General features: G+C 55.5%; 1 protein-coding gene across 1 annotated transcript in view; it reads right to left on the reverse strand.

The window, feature by feature from the left end:
• Positions 1-621: 621 nt before the first annotated feature.
• The window catches only part of CRACR2A (calcium release activated channel regulator 2A), a gene marked incomplete at both ends in the record, with an annotated part of 69824 nt that continues 46503 nt past the window's right edge, over positions 622-23942 (reverse strand). Inside the window, 7 exons of the mRNA XM_082666307.1 lie at positions 622-706; positions 2223-2299; positions 4546-4647; positions 13002-13116; positions 13223-13304; positions 18414-18546; positions 21954-22272. Of these exons, the coding sequence (XP_082522433.1) occupies positions 622-706; positions 2223-2299; positions 4546-4647; positions 13002-13116; positions 13223-13304; positions 18414-18546; positions 21954-22272 (913 nt within the window). The remainder of the gene's footprint in view (positions 707-2222; positions 2300-4545; positions 4648-13001; positions 13117-13222; positions 13305-18413; positions 18547-21953; positions 22273-23942) is intronic.

A 23942-nucleotide genomic window follows, 5' to 3' on the forward strand; every position in this document is an offset into this window, starting at 1 on the left:
ACCCAGGGGACAAACACTGGAGGCATGGTGGCTGCTGAGAGAGGAGGGGCCCGGGAGCTTGGGAAGGAGCAGGATCAGCGCGGGGAGAGGCTGGGACAGGATGCAGGTGCCCCAGTGCGCTCTTCTCAACACCCGTGGGCATCTCAACGTCCACGAAGCACCTGCCAAGGGTATCCCACTGCCATCCAGAGAACAGGCTCCGAGGCCAGACCAGCTGCCCCAGTGCTGTGGCTTTGGCCTACAGGAAGCAGCAAGTCTGCCTTGCTTAGTTGCCATGGCAACCTCAGTGCCGAGGCTCCTAAGGGCAGGGGGCGAGAAGGGAGGTGGGAAAGGCACGTGGTGGCTTCTCTGGAAAAGCCCATCTGTTGTCTCCCCAGGAAACCAAGCTGGGGGGAGAAACAAGAAAGGAATAGGCAACTGGGTCTAGACAGAGAAGGGGGAGAAAGACCCCAAGAGGCTCCAAGAGCAGCTTTCCTGACGGGATGTGTTTTCCTTCCTTTGGGGTGGGGGACATCGCTGACAAGGATAAAGGTCTGGGTGGGCCCTGGTGAGGGCATCTGTGCAGGAGGCAGGGTAGGCCCTGTGGCCTCAGGCCTGGGTGGGAGTTCTAGGGGACCTGTATCAGCCGCAGCAGGCTTTCTTCTTGGCGGGGCGGTCAATCTGAATGGTGTCCTCCCTCACTGTGTCTTCTTGTTCCTTGAGGATCCTGGGAGAGGGGAAGGTAGAGTGTCAGCAGCAGAGAAGCTGCTAGGCACCTCAGGTTACAGGCCATCTGCGTCATGAGGAGGGACCCACCCTCCCCAGAGCATCAGAGAGTCCTCCAAGTCTCCCCCGGCGAGCACAGGTGCACGACTATAATTTGTAAAGCCAGAGTGTAGTCAATATGCGTCCTTCATAACACCTCCTCCAGGAAGTCTCCCCTGATGCTCTGATAGCATGTGGATCCTTTCTCCATTATAGCCCCATCACTGGGTGTAATGCCCTGCTTCTGTGCTGGCTCCCTCAGCAGAGGGTGAGGCTGATGGCAGAGACTGTATCTTTTGTCTCTGCAGCCTATCACAGTACCCAGCACACAGCAGAGGCTCAGAAATTATATTTATTGGTTATTAACTTTATGGTGGGGCTTCCCGCATGAGCACAGCTACAGATTAACTATAAGAGGTGAAGGATTAAAAATAGCATTAAGTATCTTATCCCTGCTTCATACCTTCCAAGAGCTTTCACCTGAAGCATGTCTTCTGATTTTCACAATCCTTGAGTGGGCAGGGAAAATACGATGGATGTTCCTATGCTGGGGGCAAAGCTCAGAAAGGCAGGGTGACTTGCCCCGGGAATCAGTGGCAGAGAAAACCCTAGAATTTTCCCCATAGCTCCCTACGTCTTCCATAACCCCAGCGCCTCTCCAGTGCATTGAAGAAGTTGTCCTGAGCTCTTAGTTACTCAAATAAAAATATTTTTTAGATGCCCCAAGGTGAAGGCTGAGCGCAAAATGAGCGCTAGTCAGTATTTGCCGGCTGGATGGATGGACAGATGGATGGAGGGAGGGATGGATAGATGGATGGAGGGGTGGATGGAGGGAGGGGTGGACAGATGGATGGGGGGAGGGATGGACAGATGGATGGAGGGGTGGATGGATAGATGGATGGATGGAGGGAGGGGTGGAGGGACAGATGGATGGAGGGGTGGATGGAGGGAGGGATGGATAGATGGAGGGAGGGGTGGATGGATGCCTAGATGGATGAACGAGTGAATTGCCCAAGGATTGAGATGGGGCTTGTGTGGTTCTGTTTCTTTACCCTCAGTGTAGGCAGAGTGGGGCCGATCTTTTGAGTGCTGTCCTCTCGGGTGCCTCTGTGTCCCCCACCGCAGCCCCTCTCCTTGGGTTCCCCTCCCCCTCCCCCAGGAGCCCACGGTATAACCCAGCTGGCTGCCAACTAATCCCTGCTAAAATAGTAGCCAGCATTGAGGGGCCTCTGATCTGACCCTTCCCAGGAGGATTTGCATTTCAATAGAGGATCGCTGGGAAGAAGGCAGGCTTTACGGCTCAGAAGACTGCAGTTGGGGGGCGGGCGGGGTGACAGGCAATGAGGCTTTCTCTTTGTCACTGTGTTTCGGGGGGATGTCCCTCACCCCTGGGGTCCCACACAAAGGCCTAGGCCTCCAGACGCTCTACCCAGATGGCTCAGATGGACAGAGGGACCGGCTGAGTGGTGTCCCTTTACCTGGCCAGATGGAGCACGGACTCTTGGGTGTTGTGACCGGAATAGGCACTGCATTCGTAGAAGATCAGGTTGTGCTCCTGGAATCAGAGAACAGAGGGCATGAAGGAGAATATGGGGGGGGGCTGGAGAGAGCCATGGGGGGCATGGGAGAATGCCCCTCTGCACTTACCACACCCTCACTTCCTTGTGTCGTCCCCTCCCCACTCTGTACCAGGTTGATTTCTGTCCCTCCTGCTCCCTGACTGATGCAGGCTCTGGAACTATCTCTCAGGGGAGCCGTAACAACTATAAAACAATAGGACCTACACTGCTGCCTTCGTGTTTTACACTTTCTGGAATTGCTGTCCGGGATGTACGGGCTCCTTTCTTTTCACACCAGCCTGTGATGCAGGCCGAGACACAGAGGCCAGGGTGGGCAACATCCGTCCCACTTTACAGGCAGGGAAACTGAGGCTCAGGAGGGTACGAATGGCGGGTGGGCCTGTTTGGGTCACAGCGGGGCTCCCAGCAGCCTGCTTTCCCCAGGACACGGGCACAGTTAATTCATACACCAGTTAATTAATACGTCGCTGCCCGCGCCATCCGCACTGGCTCCACAGGACAATTGTCCATCACTTTGCTAGGCAGAAGCTGGACTGTGAGAGTGGAGGTAGGGGTGTCGTGGCCAAGGCCCATCTTATTCCACTTGTCACTCCCATTAATAGGTTTCCTGCTTCCTTAATGACAATGCTAATGGCATCTGGCATGAGCCCTGGAGGCTGACGCCCTGGGGGGACGGGTAGCTGAGTGCAGACACTTCTGTGGTTGCAGATCAGGAGGCCCCGCGAACGCTGGCCCAGCTCCATCCTCTGCCTTCACCTGGTCTGGTCCCTGCACGCCTCGGTTGGGCCCTGACTCCCCTTCCATCTGTGGAAGGTTTAAGGCTCTGTGTGGGTGCGGGCAGCATGCAGGACCTAGAACTGGGAGATGTGATTTGCCTTCCAGCTTCGAGTCCTGGCCCCACCCCTGGGGCCGGGTGAGAATTTGAATAAATCACTTAACTTCTCGGAGCCACAGGGTTTTTTTCCACTAGAAAGGAAGAGAGAAAGACAGAAAGACAGAAAGACAGAAAGACAGAAAAAGAAAGAAAGAAAGAAAAGAAAAGAAAATGGGATGACAAACTAAAAACACAGGTCTGCACTTCCTTAATCAAAAACCTTGGATCCAGATGCATTTTGGAATCCAGAATTTTTGAGTTTTAGAAAGTGAATACTTGTCTATAATACATATTATATAATAGCCTCTGTGGATCTGGGATAGCAGGCTATAATCAAATATATTAATAATTCTTCAGTGAAATATTTGAATATTTATTCAAAGTGAGGTAAACAAAACCCATAAATAGCCTCACATCGGTTCCGGTCAGGATTTTTCTGCCAAACGCAATGCAAAAACCTCTGTGCTCAGAGCTCCTTGGACTGGGAATTGTGGATGCAGCCCATGGACATGCAGCTGTGGGACTCTCTTCTTCCTTTTTCCCTTGAGTTTCACCACCTGTGCCTGCTTTCCTAGCCTCTGAGGTCCTGAGTCCCTGTCTGGAGCAAAGCACACGGAGAATTATGGAATCCTGGGGCTGGGAAGCCCTGTCTCCCCAGACACACAGTTCCCCAAAAACCACTCTGAAGCAGTAGAGGAAGCAAGGAGCGAGCATGGCTTTTGTTGCTGCCTGATTGCCATCACGCCGCGACAGTTCCCTGCTTGGGCAAGAGGGTCGATGCTCATTTTAATGGCTGGCTTTGCAGTGCCCGCCCTGAATTTATCTGGAGTTTGCAGCTTGGACGCTCAGGTTCGGTAGGAAGGATGGATGCTCTAACAGAGCTGCCCAAGGAAGAGCACGCTGCCCGACAGGCAGTGAGTGTTTCATCCCTGAAGGCAACCAAGTAGGGAAACACAGATGATGGGATTCAAGGATCAGCTGGGGGACTGAAATAAGTAACCTCCTACTATCTGAGGATTCATAGTTCTGAGTTCCAAGGAAGAGAATCTGGGAAATTCCCCACACCTGAGTCAAGTTCTCTGCGGAAACTTCCACGTGCGGCAGCTGGACCAGCCCCACGATGCCAGGACACCACCCAGCCCGCCTGCTGACTTCACAGGGGGCTCCCAGAGAAGGTTCTCACTCCGGCTCTGGGGTGCATGCCCGACTCCCCTTGGGGTCCCTCCCTGTCCAGAGAGACGGGGATGCTCGCCCCTCACCTGGGCCAGCTGCTCTCCTCTGGGGTACATGCCCGACTCCCCTCGGGGTCCCTCCCTGTCCAGAGAGACGGGGATGCGCGCCCCTCACCTGGGCCAGCTGCTCTCCCAGGCCCCGCGGCACTTCCCGCTCCTTCTCCTTGTCAACTTTGTTGCCCAGCAGAAGAACGGGAATGCAGTCTCCCACAGCTTCCTGCGGAACAGATAATCCCCCAACTGAGAGAAGCATCCTTAAGGAGAACCGGGAAGGGCAGGTGGAAACACTGGCTGCAAAGACACAAACTAGCTTGCGAACCCACTGCTGCCACGAAGGCTGGTGGTAGCAGAGTCACCCCAAAGCACAGAGGGGACCACCATCTCCCAGAGCCCCAGTTTGCCGGGCTTCTGCAGGTGCTCAAGGCTGCCTCTGGGTGCCTCCCAGCCCTCTCAGTGCAGGGACCCCCCTTTACCCCGCTCCCCGTCACCTGGCACTGGGAGCAGGCTAGGGCACAGCTGGCGCTGGTACAATAGGTGTCCGTACGGAGCCCCCGAGGGCGTCCCCAGGTGATCAGACTTGATCGATGTGACCAGAGTGAACAAGAAGTTGCTCAAGGGGCTTTTGAGGAGGCCCAGGGGCTGCACGGTCAGCAGTGTACCTCTGGCGGCCTTGAACTGGGCACGTAGCTCCCTGAGGGCTGGGTCCACATCCGAGTCACGGTCTTGGGTCCACAGCACGTGATCCGTGACTGTCATGTGCCTCCCTGGAGGTCACCCCATGGGGACCCCTGTCCTGGGTGCCCTGGCTCTGAAGGAGCCCTGATCTGCAAGAACGGGAGCCACAGCAGTCGCACTTCATGGGCCAGAAGGACAGGTTTATTCCAGGGCTCAACCCTACTTACTCCTCCAGGGGCTGTCCTGTGTCATTATCAGCCAGGGGCCTGCACCCCAGGGTGTCTGCACCCAGGGCCCCTGAACCCTAGGGTCTTTGCACTCCAAGGTCCCTGCACCCCAGGGTCCCTGCATCCCAGGGTCCCTACACCCCAGAGTCCCTATATCCCAGGGTCCCTACACACCAGGGTCCCTACATCCCAGGGTCCCTACACACCAGGGTCCCTGCACCCCAGGGTCTCTGCACCCCAAGGGCCCAGGACGCATAGCTACTGAGTCAATATGGTAATGTTCACATTTACGCAGGTTATTTTTGCTTTGTGAGATATTTAATTAGGGGCTTTTAATCGTAATTCGGTAATAAACAGTTATTCACTGCAGCCCTGTTTCACTAAGTAGAGAGGGCCGTGGGACGCCAGAAGCCCGCCGGTGGCTACTTTCGCCAACAGTTCGTCTGCTTTACCCTAGACCCCATCAAATAAATGTCCATGGTCCATCTGACAGGTCACCTGTTTTGGGTTTAAATAGCATCACATTCGAAATGAAGCGTCCGTGGTTCCTCAATCTACACATTCATTTTATTTTATTTTATTTCTTTGCGGTACGCGGGCCTCTCACTGCCGTGGCCTCTCCCGTTGCGGAGCACAGGCTCCGGACACGCAGGCTCAGCGGCCATGGCTCACGGGCCCAGCCGCTCCGCGGCATGTGGGATCCTCCCGGACCGGGGCACGAACCCACGTCCCCTGCATCGGCAGGCGGACTCTCAACCACTGCGCCACCAGGGAAGCCCTACACATTCATTTTTATTGTAGTTCAGTAGTGAAAAGCCTCTCACGTATTAAATGAGAACGTTAAAGCTCAGAGAATCCAGGAGCACCCAGCGAAGTCAGCGCTCTGAGCACCCACCCTTTAGTGCACGGGGCCACCTTTCTCTAATCCTTCGCTCTGAACTACTATTTCCAATGACCTCTCTGCTATTTAGTGTCTCATTAACCAGAACTCTCTAAAGGCAGTGTTTCCACATATTCGTGTTGAGATGGAAATGAACATTCGTGACGATGACTCAGAGGCCCAAGATCTTACAGTGCCCTCAGCAGTAGATTGACTTAGGCACATGGTGGTGGATGTGTTGGGTAGACTTGGCCACATTCCAGGTATCTGCAAGTAAGAAACCCACTGATGGCTACGTGCGTGGACCATAAGGCTCCCTCTTAACCGGACTGCGGGTACTGGGAATACCCTGCTCCCCACCTGTGCTGTGCCGCAGAAACTTGTGTGAAGAGTTTTTCACAGAAAAGGAAGAAAAGGGGAAGAATCAGGAATGTGGGCCAGAAGACTTGCTATTTGCAGCACACGCGCGCGCGAGATATTTGTAGATTGATGTGTGAGGAATGACTAAGGCTGGTGGGATTTCTTGACATGGAAATGCTCTGAAAATAAGAGCATCAGACTTGAAATCCCAGGGTGGGATTCTAGCCTGGAACCTGGTATTACTTGTTACGGGCGATGGCTTGTTCCTCCCTTGTAAAGGGGATGCCAGGTCCTGAACGACCAAATAGGATGAGGTAGGAACAGTCAGCCCAGCATCTGGGCCCCACACCATGAGCAGCCGGGCTGCCTCTTGGAAAAGGAGAGGCAGTCTTCCTTCCTAAAGTGCTTCCTGGCTAAGAAAATAAAAATAAAAGAGCTTAGAAGGAGCAGGAAAAAAAAGCCCTGGCCCCAGCTGGAGCGGTGGTTTTCTGCCCTTTGCAGTGTTCCCCTCTTATACAGACTCTCTGGACCCCTCGTTTCCCCTCCCAGGGCCCTGGTCTGTGCTGATGTAGGAGAATCAGGCCTATCTCCAAAGACGTGGCAAAAATAAGTGAGAACACACATAAGGCCAGGGCGTGTGCTACCCGTTGCAGGCAGCCAGGCACCCTCACCCCGGCCCCAGGTCGCCCTTCGACACAGGAGGCACTGGGGCAGGGCTGGGGGCTTCATGGTCCTCTCTGACTTGAACCTCGAGACGTGAGCTTTTTGCCTACACTTTACATCATTCACCTACTTAACGAGGGTGTTGGCCTGTCCGCTGCTTGGACAAAGGGGCTCATAATTATCCACCAGATGAAGCCACACTTACTTTTAAAAGTCCAAAGGGCACCTCCTTTGGTGACTAAGTCTAAGGCCACCCAATGTCTGTAGACATTTTTTTTTTTGCGGTATGCGGGCCTCTCACTGTTGTGGCCTCTCCCGTTGTGGAGCACAGGCTCCGGACGCGCAGGCTCAGCGGCCATGGCTCACGGGCGCAGCCGCTCCGCGGCATGTGGGATCTTCCCGGACCGGGGCACGAACCCGCGTCCCCTGCATCGGCAGGTGGACTCTCAACCACTGCGCCACCAGGGAAGCCCTGTAGACATTTTTATAGAAGTTGCTGAAGTCCCATGGGCACACCAGGTCAGAGGGACAGGTCTGAGGGCAGCTTCCGGGCTGGGCACAGGCTCTGTGCAGGAGGCCCAGGCTCTGTCTGGCTCTGCCACGTCTCTCCGTGGGACCCACCCGGATCCCTCCTCTCTTCCCTCCCTCTTCCCTGAGCTGTGAGGTGGGCTCCAGAGCTGGTCTGACACACAAGCAAGTCTCTCCACCTTCCACCGCTTCAGTTACCTTTCTCTGAACTTGAACTTCGTGGAAGACAGACTTGCTGAAATGCAAAAGATTCCCCGTCTCTGACTTTCGCTTACAGAAGCTGTCAACTCAGAGCAAGGGCTGGCTTTCAGCTCAGGACGTGCAGCTGTTGCATTTGGTTGGTTGCTGTGTGTGCGTGTGCGCGTGTGCGCGTGTGTGCGTGTGTGCGCGTGTGCCTGTGCACGTGTGCGCGTGCGTGCGTGTGCGTGTGTGTTAATATCTACTTGCTAGGAGGCAAGAAAAAGCACTTAGTGCTGCTATTTCTCCAGAGGCAGAACAAAAAAATTTCTCAGCACATTAAAGCATGCATTTATGCTCAGAAGAAAATGACTGCAAAATTATATATTGGGGGTTTCCATATTTATCCGCCCCCCCGGACGATGAGTCAAAACAAGGTTTATTTGCGTAGTTCGTTCTCAACCGCCAGCACTTTGAGCTCAGCTCGGAACGTGGGGAAAAGGAAAATCCAACCGCTGTTTTTTGCCGTGTGCTGTACGCTGTCACCGGTGGCAAAGATCACAGAGTGAGAGCCAGTCAGCCGTCCAGGAAGGGAGAGGAAAGCTGCAGAGCTATAAAACAAGAGGCTGCGTGAGATCCATCTCCATGGTTTTTTCTGGCTCAGAGGCACTGGTCCTGCTGGTTGATGACTTGGGTCAGATGCCACTTCCTTGATGTACAGGCCTAACAGGACAGTGCTCCTGGGGACGACAGAAAGATCCAGACGAGAAGCCAGGACTGCAGACAGTGCGGACCAAACATCTGGATTCGGGAGGAATACCAGCCCATCGGGCTTGTACCATATCCTATCTTCTCTACCTGACACAGGCCCCAAAGTCTTCAGATGTCCAGGGTGCCTCACGGTCTAAACATGGGGCCCTTAGTTTCTCCTCTAGATTGGACTGGTTAAACCAGCACCACGCAGCCGAGATGTGGTGGTCAGGAGAGTGGGGGATGCTGAGTCGGTAGGAAGGTCTAACTGCTTCGATTCCCTGGACGTGCACAGGAAAGCTAAATGGCGGGAGAATCAGCACAGAGCGTGTGTGGGCCCCGCTTGGGTCTTTCCTGCAGGAGACCTGCGGGCCAGGTAAAGGTGCTGAGGTGGGAGAGGAGGGGCTGTGGGGCAGGACACCTCATAAGGCAGAGCAGTCGCCCCTTCTCTTGTGCCCAAGGCATTCGGTTCCCTCTGGGCTGGCAGGGTTCTCCCATCCACACACACACCTGCTCCATCCCGGCGCCCCAGAGAGTCAGGTGCCAGACCCTATAGAGCGTGGGGGCCAGGAGAAACCTTCCAGACCCTCTGGTCCACCCCTTCGTGGAGTGACTGGCCCACGTTTCACGGCCAGGTGGTGGCTGGGCTGGGACGATGAGAATATCCTTTGCAGGGAACTCCACGCCTCCCCAGCCGCTGTTCCTGCCCGTCGCAATCTGGGAGTCAGTCTTTGCCGTGTATAATCCGTGGCAATGTCAGCCCTTTCCTTGGGTACGGCTTTTCAGGTTGATGGGGGAAGGGGCGCTGGGAACAGCTGGCCACCATTCACTTAATAATAAGGCTTCTGAACCCAAAGCCTGTCATTAAAGCTCCCCCTCCACCCTCCCTTCTCCTGGCAAGGGGCTGGCGAAGCGCTGGGGGTGCTACGGAAATTCAAGGTGCGCCACAAACATCAAGGGCCGATTATTTTCAGTTCCCCTCCGATCCAATTAGGTGTGAAGTTTTAATCTATCACCTGACGTCTCTGATGGCTGGTTGCCAAGGCGGAACGACTCAGCTTTTCAAGAATCTTGAGAACAACTGCATTTATGACGCCACGGGTCCATATCCTCAACACACAACCCCACCTGACACAGCCTCCAGCACCTGCTCGCAGAACCCTGGGGCCGCTGCACCGGTGCATCACACTGAGTCCTCCAGAGCGCGTGGCGCGGGCTGGGCACGTGGGTCGTGCCCCGCAAATTCTTGCTGAAGGAACACAAACATCTTTGAAAAGGATTTAGAATCTTGCTTCTCAAAGTGTGGTCCCTGGACCAGCAGCGCTGGCTTGTTGGAACTTGTTAGAAATGCAGTATCTTGTTAGAAATGCAGCATCTTGTTAGAAATGCAGCATCTCAGGCCCCAGCCCGGGTCTCCAGGAGAGGCTTCATGCATATTAGAGTTTGAGAAGCACTTGTTTAGGCTGGAATCCGTGGTGGCTGAGAAACAAAACCACCTGGGGGACTTTTGCTGTTTTGGGGTTTTTTGTGTTTTGCATTTCCGGGACCTGAATCGTTCTCTTTGGGCCCTGGTGTCTGTTTTGTTCGAAAGCTTCACAAGTGATCCTGATGTCCATCTAAGCTTGGAATCATCATTTAAAATTTACCGCTACCTTCTGCTAAAATTTTAAAGCAGGAAAACGCAAACTACAAAGTGTACAGAGGAGCCCCATCCACATGGGGATGATTCTGAGTTAGCCACAGGTGGATCTGCCATCTCAGCTCAGCTTCCACTGGGGAGTGGCTCTGGCGGGGTGCGTGCCGGAGACGCTTCCCAGCCCTACCCTGGGCAGGAACAGGCCAGCCACGCAGTGCTCGACCCAGCGTTCTGCAGAATGGCCGAGCTCATGCTTCAAGCTGCAACGATGGCCCTCTGACATTTCTTCACCTCCACCACCACCTTCCAATTCAACCAGACGCTCCACTTCCTGGCTAGATCCCGGGCTCTCTGCAAAACAGGGGCCTTAGAAACTACAGCCCCCTACTAATGGCAGAAAGTGTAGTTCTGTAAGTTTCTCTCCATCCATCCCTACTAATCCCAGACTATCTGCATTGCCTCTTCCCAGCTCTAGTATACGGTTGTCCCTCCCTATCTGCAAGGGATTGGTTCCAGGACCCCCGCGGGTAGCAAAATCCACGGACGCTCAAGCCCCTTATGTAAAATGGCGTGGCACCGTCAGCCCCAGCCCGGAACCTGCAGGTCCTGCGTCCTCGGGCTCAGTGCACGTGCATTTACCAAAATTTAGATACGGGGAACGATTAGATGTCTGTGGCTGGGAAAAGAACAGGAGACCTTGACCAGGTCAGGGCCTAAATTTCTTCATCTGGAATGAGATGGCTGTATTATGTCAGTGATTTTCAGAAGGAAACCCTCTTGTCTAACAAAATTGTGGCTGAACTTCCAATAAGCAAAACTGAAAGTCATAGAGGGGTTCTGAGGTGGGGGGAGAAGGCCCAGACCTGTGACCACCACCCTTCCCTGCCTGTCTCTGGCTGTGGGAAAGGTCAGCCTGGTTCCAGGGCTCCAAGGAGGAAAGTTTCAAAACCGCCGGGTTAGGTCATCCCTGAAGTCTCTCCTGGTGCTCAACTTCCGCGAGGAAGAGAAATCTGCTGGTGCTATCAAAACTCATGTCATAGGGCTTCCCTAGTGGCGCAGTGGTTGAGAGTCCGCCTGCCGATGCAGGGGACATGGGTTCGTGCCCCGGTCCGCGGTCCGGGAGGATCCCACATGCCGCGGAACGGCTGGGCCCGTGAGCCATGGCCGCTGAGCCTGCGCGTCCGGAGCCTGTGCTCCGCAACGGGAGAGGCCACAACAGTGAGAGGCCCGCGTACCGCAAAAAAAACAAAAAAATCATGTCATAAATTACAAAGTTTAAAGAGGGTTCACTTCCAGATCACCCCACCATCTGTCTCCACTCTTAGCTCGGTATAGAGCCATTCACTACATTTCAAAACGTCCATTTTCTCTATTGTGTTTTAGACGCAATAATTTTGAAAAATAATTTGTATCGAGCACATTTCTGAGAAACTCCTGCATCTGGCTTCCATTCCTGCTCCTCATTTTTCTTGGTAACGACAAGGATGTAGATTAATAGGAGAGAAAGGAGCGGCCCATCCAATCCAAACTTCAAGAGAAACAGATTTTGGTGCGAGGAAGCATAAATCTTAGGGTTGAAACAAGTGAAATGAACAGCCCCCGTATCCCGCCTGCACGGTGACACGGCATCCACGCACGTGTCCAACACTTGCCCAGCACTGGGGGACCCAAATACCGGTCACGATGACAAAGATGTGCAGCGGGCAGCAGGGGCCTGGGCTGGCAGCTGCGTCCTGGATAGCAGTGTGGCAGCCTGACTGATGAGTAGGTAAGGGGCTGGCCAAGGCCTACGGGCTTGAGCAGAGGGTTGAACATAAGCTCCATGGGGAGAGGAACACTGTCTCTTTTATCTGGTGCTGGAATGCCCAGACCCCAGAACAATGCCTGGCAGTGTTTAGAACAAATAAACGAACAAAGCATGGGTCCTGCTGATGGAAGGAGCTGGGACCATTTGACTGTCTGTGAAAGAATCGGGTGGGAGGGGGCCTGTAAAAATAATAAGTGGCTTGGCACACTGCCCTTGGCCTTGAGACATCTGCATTCAGTGGCAGAGGAGGACGTGCAGGTGGTCGGGAAGTAGAAAGCGCTTACAAAGCAGCATATTGCAGGGATAACAGCGAGAGAGCGGAGTCTTACAGAGAATCCAGAATTCAAGGAAGAGCCCCATGTCTCCAGGGCCCGGCCTGAGGTGACTCTGGGGTGAGCCTGGGTCCCACACATTACAGATCAGCCTCCCCTCCTGCGAAGGGCTGTGACCCAGGCCCCCAAACCGTGAGCACAACCGTCCTGGGCTGGTCACGGCGGGACCCCCTGAAGCTAGAAAAATGCAGGAGAGGCGGTGGTGACTCAGTTTAAATGCCTTGGGAACCCACCCATCCTTGACACTCCGTCCCCTGATCCTACCCCACTTTTCACAACCTTAATGACACCATTATTGGTTTAATTGGTGTTTGTCCTGTGTCCTTCCCCCAGCCCCCTCCCCCCTTGAGGGCAGGGACTGCACCTCTCGTGTTCACCTTTGGGTCCCCAGTAACCAGCCTGGTGCCGGGCACTTGGGTGGACTGACGCATGGACGCCTGAACCGGTTTTTTCCCGGAGAAGGTGGGGTGTGAGTCAGGTGTCCAGAGAGGGCAGCAGGCCCAGGAAGAGGGGCCGCCCGTAGGCCCCCAGCTCACCTCCACACTGCTCAGCCACGGCCGCACGGCCAGGAAGGACTGCCTGGCTGTGAGATCGTACATGACCACGACGCCGTCGGCCTTGCGGAAGAACTGCTGGGTGATGCAGCGATACCTGCGCAAAGGGCCGGGTCAGGTGTGCGACCTCCTCTGCCGCCACAGCCCGCCCCCGCGGGGAGAGGAGAGGTGGGGTTTCCCGGGGTGGGGGTGGGGATCCTCACCTCTCCTGCCCCGCCGTGTCCCACAGCTGCAGGGCCACCCGCGAGTCGTCCACACGCACGGTCTTCATGCGGTAATCGATGCCTGTGGGGCGAGCCCAGCATCACGTACAAGTCCGGAACCCACGCCCCAGCCTGGAATCCCATCAGCCCGAGGGCGCGGCCCTCGCCCTGCAGCTCCTGACAGGTGGTGTGCGCGGGACAGAGCATTGGACCAGGAGGCCTGGGACCTGGCTTCTGGTCCTGTCTCTGCCACTGACCGGCTGTGGGACCTTGACCCAGTCACGGAACCTCTCTGAACCGCAGGCTGCTCCCTGCAGTGTAATCCAGACCCTCTTTAGGGATCGAATGAGATCACATATGGAAAAGCAATCTACCAACGCAAAGAATTATCATTTACTCCCTCCTTGGGAAGATGAAGCGACAGAAAGACTGTCCTCAGATTCATCCCTCACTCCCTCCCTTTTCTTCTTTCTCCCTAAAATGCTTTTCAAAGTTCCCATAGTACAATCCGAGTATCCCTGGGGGATGGATCGCACTTCCAGACTCCCACTGTGGTGATGCAAAGGTAGGTGGGGAACCAGGGGCGGGAGGGGAGGGCTTGGCAGGTGGAGGGAGGGACAGAAGAGAAGGAAAGCGGTGGGGGCGGGAATCAGAGGCAAAGCCCCCTTAGAGATGGAATCAGAGCTCCTAATCCCAGCCATCAAGCCACTTGCAATCCTCCCTCTGAGGCTGTGACCCTACCTGGAGTCATGGGTCCCGGAGAGAGGATGCAGGCAGGCAGGTCCCACAGCAGCCCTCAGACAGAGGACCTAAATGCAGGTGCTTTGATAACAAACATTCCTCCCTCCTACACCCTGTGAGAATGTTCACAGATGCTCAACCAGGTTTAAAACGTTTTTCCCCCTTAAGGCATCAGATCTTGGAACCAGAGGGCATCCCCTCCCAACCTCTAAAAGGCCCAGCCTCTGGGATCCTTACTCTGGAGGGCTCAGGTAGGGACAGCAATAGCAGCCTGGCCAGACAGAGACAGACAGACTGACAGACAGACAACCAAGAGGCAGTTGATGGAAAAGGGCATCCCTGCCACGGTCTCCAGGCAAAGACGAGTGTGTGAGGGGCCGGGCAGGGGAGGAGAGATGGGAGGGTCATCCGCTCCTAGAATGTTAGCAGGACTGCAGAGGCCCTGGGCTCACAGAAGAGAGTCGGAGAGAGGATGCGCGTGTCTGGGTGAGGAAAAGAGGGACGTGTCCCATTGGTAGAATGCTTGGCATCCCCGGTTTCCATGTGCCACCTCTCCCTCTTCACCGCGCTCCCCTGGGACATCCGTGTGCGGGTTGCTAACTGCACACACACGCACGCACACACATACCCATCCTCACACGTGCACACACGTGCACCCCCCTTCTCCTCCTCAACCATAGAAGGATAAAGAAGCAGGAGCCCAGCCTCGCCCAAGCGGGCCAGCAGCCTCAGTGAGCTGCAAACCCAGTTCTGAGGCTCATTCCTCTTTTCATAGCAGTACCCTGGGCACGGGGTCCCTGGCAGCTCCGTTTCACCTAGAAAGTCCAAGGCTAAATGCTCCCGTCAGAACAGATGGAAACCAAACCCAAGGGTGTTTTCTTAGCTAAAGCGGTAGGGCTTCCCCCACCTGTGCTCTGGGAGGCCGGGGGGCTGCCCACAGCCTGATAACAACCCAGGGGAAAGCCAGCCTCAGTCATCACACCTTCGGGGCCTGATCTGAAGCCCCCGAGGATGAGCCCTCTCTCTGATGGAAAGGCAGGTGGTGGAGGGACGGCTGGGTCCCTCGACCTCACTGGTAATCGCTCTGCTGGTGGACGGGGAGCTTGGCGAGTGTCCGCTGGTCCACGAGGTACCCCTCCCTGCAGCCTCAGACCTGCAGGCCAGGAAGTAGACCAACAAGCCCAAGGGATGCGTGGGGTTTGGGAGGACACGGGGAGTCAGCGTCCAGCAGGCTGCACAGAGTGACGAGGGACCAGAGGCATTTCTGAGACCCGCCCCCCCCGCACCCGTTCCAACGGTCCGGGAGCCCAGACCTCATGTTCCTGCCTCAGTCCTGCCTCTGACCAGCTGTATGACCTGGACGACGTGACTGCCCCCCATCTGGGAGGCTTCGCTTTCCCCATCTGTAAACTGAGGTGTGACGCAGGTGCTGGAGGGGAGTCGGGTGTCCATGGTTTTACGTCCAGCTGTAGCGTTTGGCAAACACGTGGAGGTGACCCCCGACTTGCAACCTCAGTGGTTCCTGAATGAGGACTGGACCTCGGGGGCCCCGTCGCCGTGGAGTGTGCTGTGTGTGGGTCAGAGCTGTGGGTGATGGACCCCAGGAAGGGTGTCCTTTCTGGACAGGACCGGTCATTCCAAGCAAGAGGGCTTGGGAGCGGGGAGTGCCAGTGAGCTGTCCCGGAGGGGAAGCTCTCGGGATTTCTCTGCGGAGTCGAGGAGAGGGATGGCAATGGACTGGTGCCCAGGAAAGGGCAGAAGAAACACCTTGGGCCATGGGCCCTGGTTTAAAGCAGGGCCATGAACCAAGGCGGGGCCTCGGGAAGAGCTCTGGACTCAGAGTCCTGGGTCCTAGAGCCTTAGCCTCTAACAGTCAGTCTTCTCATTAACAAAATGAGCTCCAATGTTCTGCAAGAACATTTGACGTCTCCAGGACACCCGCAGGGCCCACCCACCTGCTTTACAAGGGGTCCGCTGGTGCTAAGGTGGGGAAGGCAGGGGCGCCCCAAGACAGACTGCTGCATCATGGAAGCCACTTCACGCACAAGCTGGAGGTCGAGGACGGGTCACGTGCTCCTGAGGGGCCGGGCGATCGCGAAGTCCCTTCGGTGACAGAGGAGAGCGTTAAGGCACCACTGCGCCCCTGTTGGCGCTGTGCTGAGGGTCCAGGGCTGCTGTGCTCGACAGGGGTTGGCCTGCTTGAGCCCCGGGAGCCCAGGACTCGGTGGCTCATCTGTGTCTTTAAAGGGAGCATCTTCCAGGCGGCTGGTGTGACATCAGCGCCCTGACACGTGTGCCGGGGAGGCTAATTCCAGCTGCTACTCTGGCTCGTTTTGCACAGCTCGATGAAGGGCGTCCCAGATTTGGAGACTTTGATATTTTTCCCCTTCTTAAATTGTAGGTGTTTCCATAATTGGCCTCCTGGGGAGTGCGAATTAGTCTGATTTTCTCTTTTTCAGAGCTTTCCATCTCGGGGGCATCAGTTGGAGGTGTAAGCAGACCCCGATTCCCTGATTTTACCAACAGGAGAGGCACCAGGTGCACTGCCAGAGGGCCGCCCCCGGGGGTACAGCATCCCTCCCCTGCCCCCACAGCCTATGCCCGAGCTGTGACCTCAGGTTCTGGGGCCTCCCCATGGAACGCTCCAGGGAGGGCCAGTCCAGCTCTGCAGCCGCTGTTTCCTGTGTCACCACACTCGGCACACGGGGGTCACTCCTAGCCATCCCTTCCAGCCGCACGAGGCCAGGCTCTTCTGAGCCGTCTTCCCATCAGAGTCCCGATTCTTCACCGTGGGATGCACCCAGTCTCTGGGTGGAATGGGGCGCGGGGTGGGGCAGGAGGGGGCTCCGGATTTGGAAACTGCAGTTTGGAAACTTACAGCTCAGCAGTAAGAACAGGGCGCCTACAGTCGTGGGAAGAGACCCATCTGCAGGAAGAAAGTTGGAAGGAACGGCCCGTTCAGGTTATCCTGGAGCAAGAGACCAGACTCTCCCCAGGCAGGCTCTGGGGCAGGAAAGTTTGTCTCGGATTGTCTTGGAGGGCCAGCTTGTGAGACCTCCAGGGGTCAGAGGTGGTCTGGACAGAGCCCTGGGCTTGGAAGCAGTCTTGGCTGGCCCGGTTCAAATCTCTCATTTTTTTCAGGTGAGGAAAGACTGAAGCCGAAAAGGAAACACCTCCTCCCGAGGTCACACAGCTGGCCAGTGGCAGCGCTGAGATGAAGGCCCGGGACCTCCGATGCCCCATGGGACCTTAGCGGCCTCCCCTGCCTGTGCTAGCCTCTGCCCGCCTCCTGTGGCAGAAGCTGGGCTCTGAGCACGCACAGCGCAATATTGTTAGGGAGGCAGTGGGCTGGGACAGCAGAGGTGCACGTGGGGTTGCGGGGGGACCAGTATCAGCACGGCCAGCTGGTGGGAATGAGGACCCGTCTCTGGGCCTCAGCGTCTTGGTCTGTCCATTGGGCTGATAGCAGTGCTTGCCTTTCAGGGTTGTTGGGAAGACAGATGGAAATGATAAATATCAAAACCCACGATAAACATTCAGATCATATCAATGTATTTTTGTTTGGTTTTTTTTTTTTGCGGTACGCGGGCCTCTCACTGTTGTGGCCTCTCCCGTGGCGGAGCACAGGCTCCGGACGCGCAGCCTCAGCGGCCATGGCTCACGGGCCCAGCCGCTCTGCAGCATGTGGGATCTTCCCGGACCGGGGCACGAACCCGTGTCCCCTGCATCGGCAGGCGGACTCTCAGTGTATTTTTAATACAGCTGACTTAGCGTGGTTAAATGGCACATAGGAGGCACCCAAAGGATTCATTTTGTTTTGCTCGAGTGATTCACCTGGGGAGAAACTAAAAGGTCAATGTGCCCTTGCGTCTTCCCACACACTCCAATGCAAGGAGCACCTCTGGGTGAAGCGGCAAAGGCTCCTGTCTAAATACAGAATTACCGAGATAATAATGGAGGCGCATGAAGCCCTGATCAGCTATTAGTAGCTGAGCTTAATGAGCGTCTACAGTGGACTCCAGCTGTTACCCAGCAGGCCCGGGATGCAAGACGAGGAAATTTGATGGGTAAAAGAAGCCCCCAGAGCACTGTCCTCCGTCCTGCCCGTCTATACAAGTGTGCATGCACGCGCGCGCACACACACACACACACACACACACACACACACACACACACACAGAAAGTGGGGAAGGGATGATTGAAGACAGACAGGCTCAGAGAGGGGACAAAGGGCTGGAAGTCCGTCTCTGCCAACTTCAGAGCCCCTCATCTTGGGCATAGGAACCGTTCGTGGTCCCATAGCCGTGGAGCACCAGGCAGAGGGGGGCCTCGCCTACCAGCCCAGCCCTCAGCCCCTCCTACAGGGCTCCAAGTCCCTCCCTGGGCACCCTTCTCACAGCCGCCCCTTCCCAGAGGTGGGCTGGGGTCCAGCCCAGGGCCGAGAACTCACCCATGGTGGCTGCTGAACCCCGGGAGAACTTGCCGTCGCAGAACCGGCTCAGGAAGGACGTCTTCCCCACGGAGGAATTGCCCACAAACACGACCTTGAAGAGCCGGTCTGGGGTGGACACAGAGCCTTCCTCCTGTGGAAGACAGACAGCAGGGTCAAATGCTGGGACGGCCGCCGGCCACCCCTGCCCCTGACCTGTCCCTGCGGTGTCCAGGGAGGGACCCGCACCAGCACCGGGGAGGCTGCTCGGGCCTCGGAGGCAGGAAGCTCTGGGCTCAGCGCACCAAGGCTCCTTCCAGCTTCAGCAGCGGGAGGAGAGACTTTCATTCCACCACCACTGCTGCCCACGTGCTGCGCCGCAGGCCCTGCGCTGGGCCGGGCATGTGGTGCAGGGAAGGCAGCCACGTGTACACATAGTCACGGCACGATGTTCCGAGTGCCCAGAGCACGGACCAGGAATCAAGGGGCTCGGGGTGCGGGGGGGCTCTGGGCTGGGGCTTAAGGAGGAAGCAGAGATTCTCTGCAGGGGCTGGGTGGGGAGGACAAGGTGGAGTGTTTGAAGGGGAAGGGGAGATATAGAAGATACAGAAGGCTTATCTATAACTCGGGGGCAGAGGCATCCCAGGCTGGGGTCGGGCCTCTCGTTTCTGCCCCGTCACTGAAAGCCTGGACTGGATGGAGGACACGCTCGTCTCCCTGCATGCTGCCCTTCTGTCCCAGCTCACCTTCCATCTAGGGTCCCTGTCTGCCCTGGAAATAAGGCAGGACAGTCTCCACTCAGTAGCTTGGGAAATCCCAAGATGCCAGGCTACGGGAAGAACGTTCCAGAACACAGTCATGGTGGTCCTTCTCCACCCGGCAGCGGGACAGACTGGGAACTGGCCTGCCTGTTACTCTGGCGTGTACGGCCCAGCGGGAAGTGGACTTGCTCCAGGATGCTGGGTGAGTGAGAGGCAGAGTGAGGACCGGCACAGGGCCCTTCCTCCGAATGGTCATTAAGTCCAGAGAGCCGCGTGCTCCCCCAGCACTGCCAGGCCAGATGAGGAGGCTTTGTAGAATCTATTTGGAAGTGGATTTGGGGGGAATTAGCTCCTCTCACCGAGCAAATACTATAGCGGAGTAGCAGCAGATATTAGCAGTACTTGAATTTCAGAGAAAAGCCATTAACAGCCTTTTGGGGAGAAATCAATTCCATGCTGTACTTAGGAGGGAATTCAAGGTCAATTACAGAAACTTAAACCCAACTTAAAAAAAAAAAAAAAGAGAGAGAGAGAAACCCACACTCAGAAACGCTGCCCGGCCCCAGTTTCTTTATTCCTGCATGCACAAGCACCACTCTCTGCCAGGGTTGTGCTCCGTTTGTCCTTTGTTTGGGACCAAAGCTCAGTGCAGCCACTGGCCCACCCCAGGCCCGGGGACGGTGGGAGGAGATGGTCTTGGCTGCAGACGCAGTGGCGGACCTTCTCTGTGCTCCCCTCACCCTGGCCCCCGCCTGCGGCAGGACACTTATTCCGCAGACAGGATATGATCAACCCGGTGATGGTTCGGTTTGGGGAAGGACCCACCTCACAGGAGCAGCGAAGCTGTTCCAGTTCTTGCCCTTAACCTGGGGGACAATCCACCTGCCCGCGAACGACAGTGAGACAACAACATTGTGGGGAGGGGCTAGAGAAAGGCTCCCTCCACTGGCAAGTCAGGGGATCTGTTCTCATTCTCCTTCCCACCACTGTTTTTATTTTTTTAAAGCTTTAAAAAATGAAAGTAATACACACTAATTTCTAAAATTAGGAAACTTAGCAGAGAGGAAATGAATGACTATTCATAATTTACCCCCCAACCCTGAAATGGTCACTATTCCTATATGGATACATTTCTTCCAGGTTTTTTTTTATATAGATGAATCAATATATGTTTTTTTGAGAGAAATTTGAGATACTATGTATACTTTATTTATATTATTATATATAATATAAATTTATGTATAATTTTCTATTTGTTCCTATGTTACTGAATTATATATAAATATTTCTGAGTCACTGAAGTTTTCCAAAAATGTGATTTTTAATAGCATTATAACATTCTATTATATTAATATAGTCTAATTTATGTCCCTACTGTTGTTTTTTCAGTTATTTGCTCTTATGCACTTACATTCTTGGATTAAATTTTTGTCTGGTTTTGGTTATTTCCTTAGGAAAGGTTGCTAGAGGTAGGAGGGCTGGTTCAAAGGAGGCGGACTTTTAAAGTTCTTGATTCCTATTATCAAACTACTTTCCCGAAAGCTGGTACCAATCGATGGCTCAGTGGCCTTGCAAGGGGCCCTCTGTGGAGGCTGCTGTGTGACTGGCTTCCAGCAGACACACTTCCTCTCTGCTGCAGTTTCTGTCCCAGCTAAACAGCACCGCATCCCGGTGCAGCCGGTGGGGCTGCAGACCGGTGGGTGCGAAGGCTGGGCTCCCCTCACTGCGGGCTGGGTGGGCCTCCTCGCTCTGGGCTCTACTTCCCCACCCGCCTAAGGGGAGAACAGATCTCTGATGCCCGTCATCCAACAACCGCAAGGATCGGGTGCCACGGCAGACACGGACGCTCAGCCTCTTCCTTCACCCCATCTCCCGTGGCCCTCTTAACACTTCTTTCACATTTGGGGGGCTATCGTGGGGTATTTAAAGCCCCATTTGTGCCCACTGCCAGCAAGTGTAGTCTGTCCACTTTGGGGATGTAGAAGGGGGTGTAGGGGGGCTGCCCCACCCACCAAGGGCCCTTCAGAGGAGTGGTTTGTAGGCATGAATCTTAATCCAGGCCCAAGAATGATAACCGAGGCCAAGAAGTCCCCGTGCAGGGGCTGGAGACGGCTCACTGGCACGCACGCCAACGCCTCACTCGGACCGCTCAGCTCTGAAGGCCACCACAGGGTGAGGGAACTGTTCTACAGGGTCCGGCGGCGGGCAGGGGGAGGGCTGAGGGGCCAGTTCCAAGGCCTGGGTCACAAACAAGGTAAGGAGTATCACCTGTGATCCAGAGGAGGACGGTCCGCGCGGCCCCCTTCTCCCGGGGAACACAGCGGGGAGAGCTGGTGGGGGGCGCGGGGATGGAGGGTGGGAGTGCAGCGTCACACTGCCGGGAGGGCCGAGCTGATTAGGAACCGAGAGAAAAGCGATGGTGCGCAGACTTCCCCCGCAGGGACTGGCCTGCATGGGGCGGTTACAGAACGGACCGGAAGAGGTACCAGTTTTAAGGCGTGTGACAGCTGACGCTAATTGCCCAGCAGAGGCTCGGTCCGACTCTATAAATGCAGAATCTGAATCAGAAAAGAACACATAGGGGCCAACAGCAGAAGTTGTTAGGAGAGTGTCCCCAGACGCCCGAGTCTCCACCATGACACTCGGCAGAGCAGAGAAGGGCGGTACCCGAGGGACACAAACTTGCCGCGTCACCAGGCCTGCTGAGTCTGGCTTCCTGAGCGGCCTTGGGGCTCTTGGGCTCACACTCGAGGGACAAGGCACAGGGTGACCTGCAAGCCAGTGAGGGATGCACCCTTACCTCAGACGGGGTCTCTTTTCCGACGGGCTGCCCTCGGGGAGACGCAGGCATGAGTTCCAGAGGTTGGGACGGCCCGATTTGTCCCTCCGCCCCCTGGTCGGAGGCCTCCTTTTCTTCCGGGCATTGGCCCAGTGGCTGCTCAGAGCCGCCCCCCAGCAGCTGGGGCAGCGGGTCCTCTTCAATGGAGATGATTCTGCGGAGCGGCCGGGAGAGCAGACCCCCGGTCCCCGGCCCCTCTTCTGTAAGGGGGTGCCCACTCAGGCCCAGGGAGCTTCTCCTCCGCAGGATGCCAAACACATCTTCCTCCTCCTCTGACTGGCTGTTTTGGAGAAGAATGAAGAGTGGGGAGAATATTGTAAAATGTATCAGAATGGAAGCTGGGGGTCTGTGACAGAGAGCTGAGGAGCACACTTTTGGGGGCAGAGAGGAACCAAGAAAGGGAAAACCAGACCCAGCATTGTTCAGCTCATTCATTCAATGTCCTTATGATGAGGGTGAGATGAAGGCGAAGGTGATGATGAAGGTGAAGGTGATGAAGGTGATGATGAAGGTGAAGGTGATGCCGGCTCCCAGGTATTAAGCTAACGACAGTCAGCAACAGGTGCACCAGCCCCGTCCTCGTGGAGCGCTTGGCTAAGCAGGGCCAGAGCAGTCATGACACACTCACTGTGCTGTTCCAGACTGTGGGAGGCCACAAAGGAGAAGCAAAGGGTGAAGAAAGAAGCACAACAGATGTGGAAACAAAGCCTCCTGGGTTAAAGGGCGGTGGCCTCTGCCCTGGTCCCATGCCAGCCCTTACCAGCTGTGTGTCCCCAGGTAAGACACCAACTCTCCAGGCCTGTTTCCTCACTCTTCCGCCCTGCCCACCTCCCCAGTAAGCCAGTGCATAAGCCAGACCTGTTAGGGAAGCAGCCCTCGGGGATGCAGGCGAGGGGGACCACTGCTCTGGGAGGGACCCCGGCACGGCAAGCGTCCACCACCAGCTCAGGGTGGGAAGGAAGCCCCCCACCCACTTCTCCTTCCTTTCTCCTTAGGATCAGGAGTGAGTGGCCTCAGAGGCCTGCGTGCACGTTTGCTTCCAGAAACACCTGAGCAACAGAACAAGGAGAAGCAGCGGGGGGGTGTGCAGCACTCGGGCACCAGACGTGGGTCCAGGGCACGGGCTGCGTCCCCAAGGTTTGTGAGCAGAGGCCCCACGGGCCCTCCTGGTGCAGCCCCCTCTCAGGCCTTAATGAACAAGTCAAGCTGAGGACTGTTTTATGGGGAGGAACTTGAGTCCAGAATCGAAACACACACACACACACACACACACACACACACACACACACACACACTCGAGAACTAGAAAATCGAGCAGGATGCGGTGGTGAGGCGGAAGTGGGCGACGGACACAGAACATGCAGCACAGGGAAAGCCCCTTCACTTTGCCCCAACTCCCGCCCCACCCCGCTCCTAGCATTTCTGGCCCCTAAGGACCAAACACAGAAAAAAAGAGAAAAACATGTGTGTATCACTGTTCTGAACTCCGGACACTTCTAAGATAAGTTAAGGTATAGCGCTTGCTCACAGAAGTGCTGACTTAGCTCGGATCCCCTGATATAAAATAAAGGGTCTGCAGCAATTCAAGGACTCTTACACTTATGTATAACATCAGCTTTTTACGGAAACTGACTGCCATCCTTCTAACAAATTTCTTCTATATTCTGACGAGCCTACTAAGTGCCTAGCCACGTCGGCACACAATTGGTGCTCCCATCTGCTTTCACTCTGCTCACACACACGAGTGCACATGTGTGAACACGTGTTGTGAGCGCGTATGCACGTGCACAGATGCAGAGCATGGCTTCTCAAAGGCCTTGCAACTAGAAAAGACATGGACACTGAAATGACCCTAAATGAAGCGTTTCTTGGCAAAAGCTTCTTACTTGGGAAATTCTCAAGCACTATTACATTCCAGAATACCTTCAGCTTAGCATGACTAAGCTCCTT

The sequence above is a fragment of the Grampus griseus genome (genome assembly GCF_964374135.1).
Source record: "Grampus griseus genome assembly, chromosome: 11".
Taxonomy (NCBI): domain Eukaryota; kingdom Metazoa; phylum Chordata; class Mammalia; order Artiodactyla; family Delphinidae; genus Grampus; species Grampus griseus.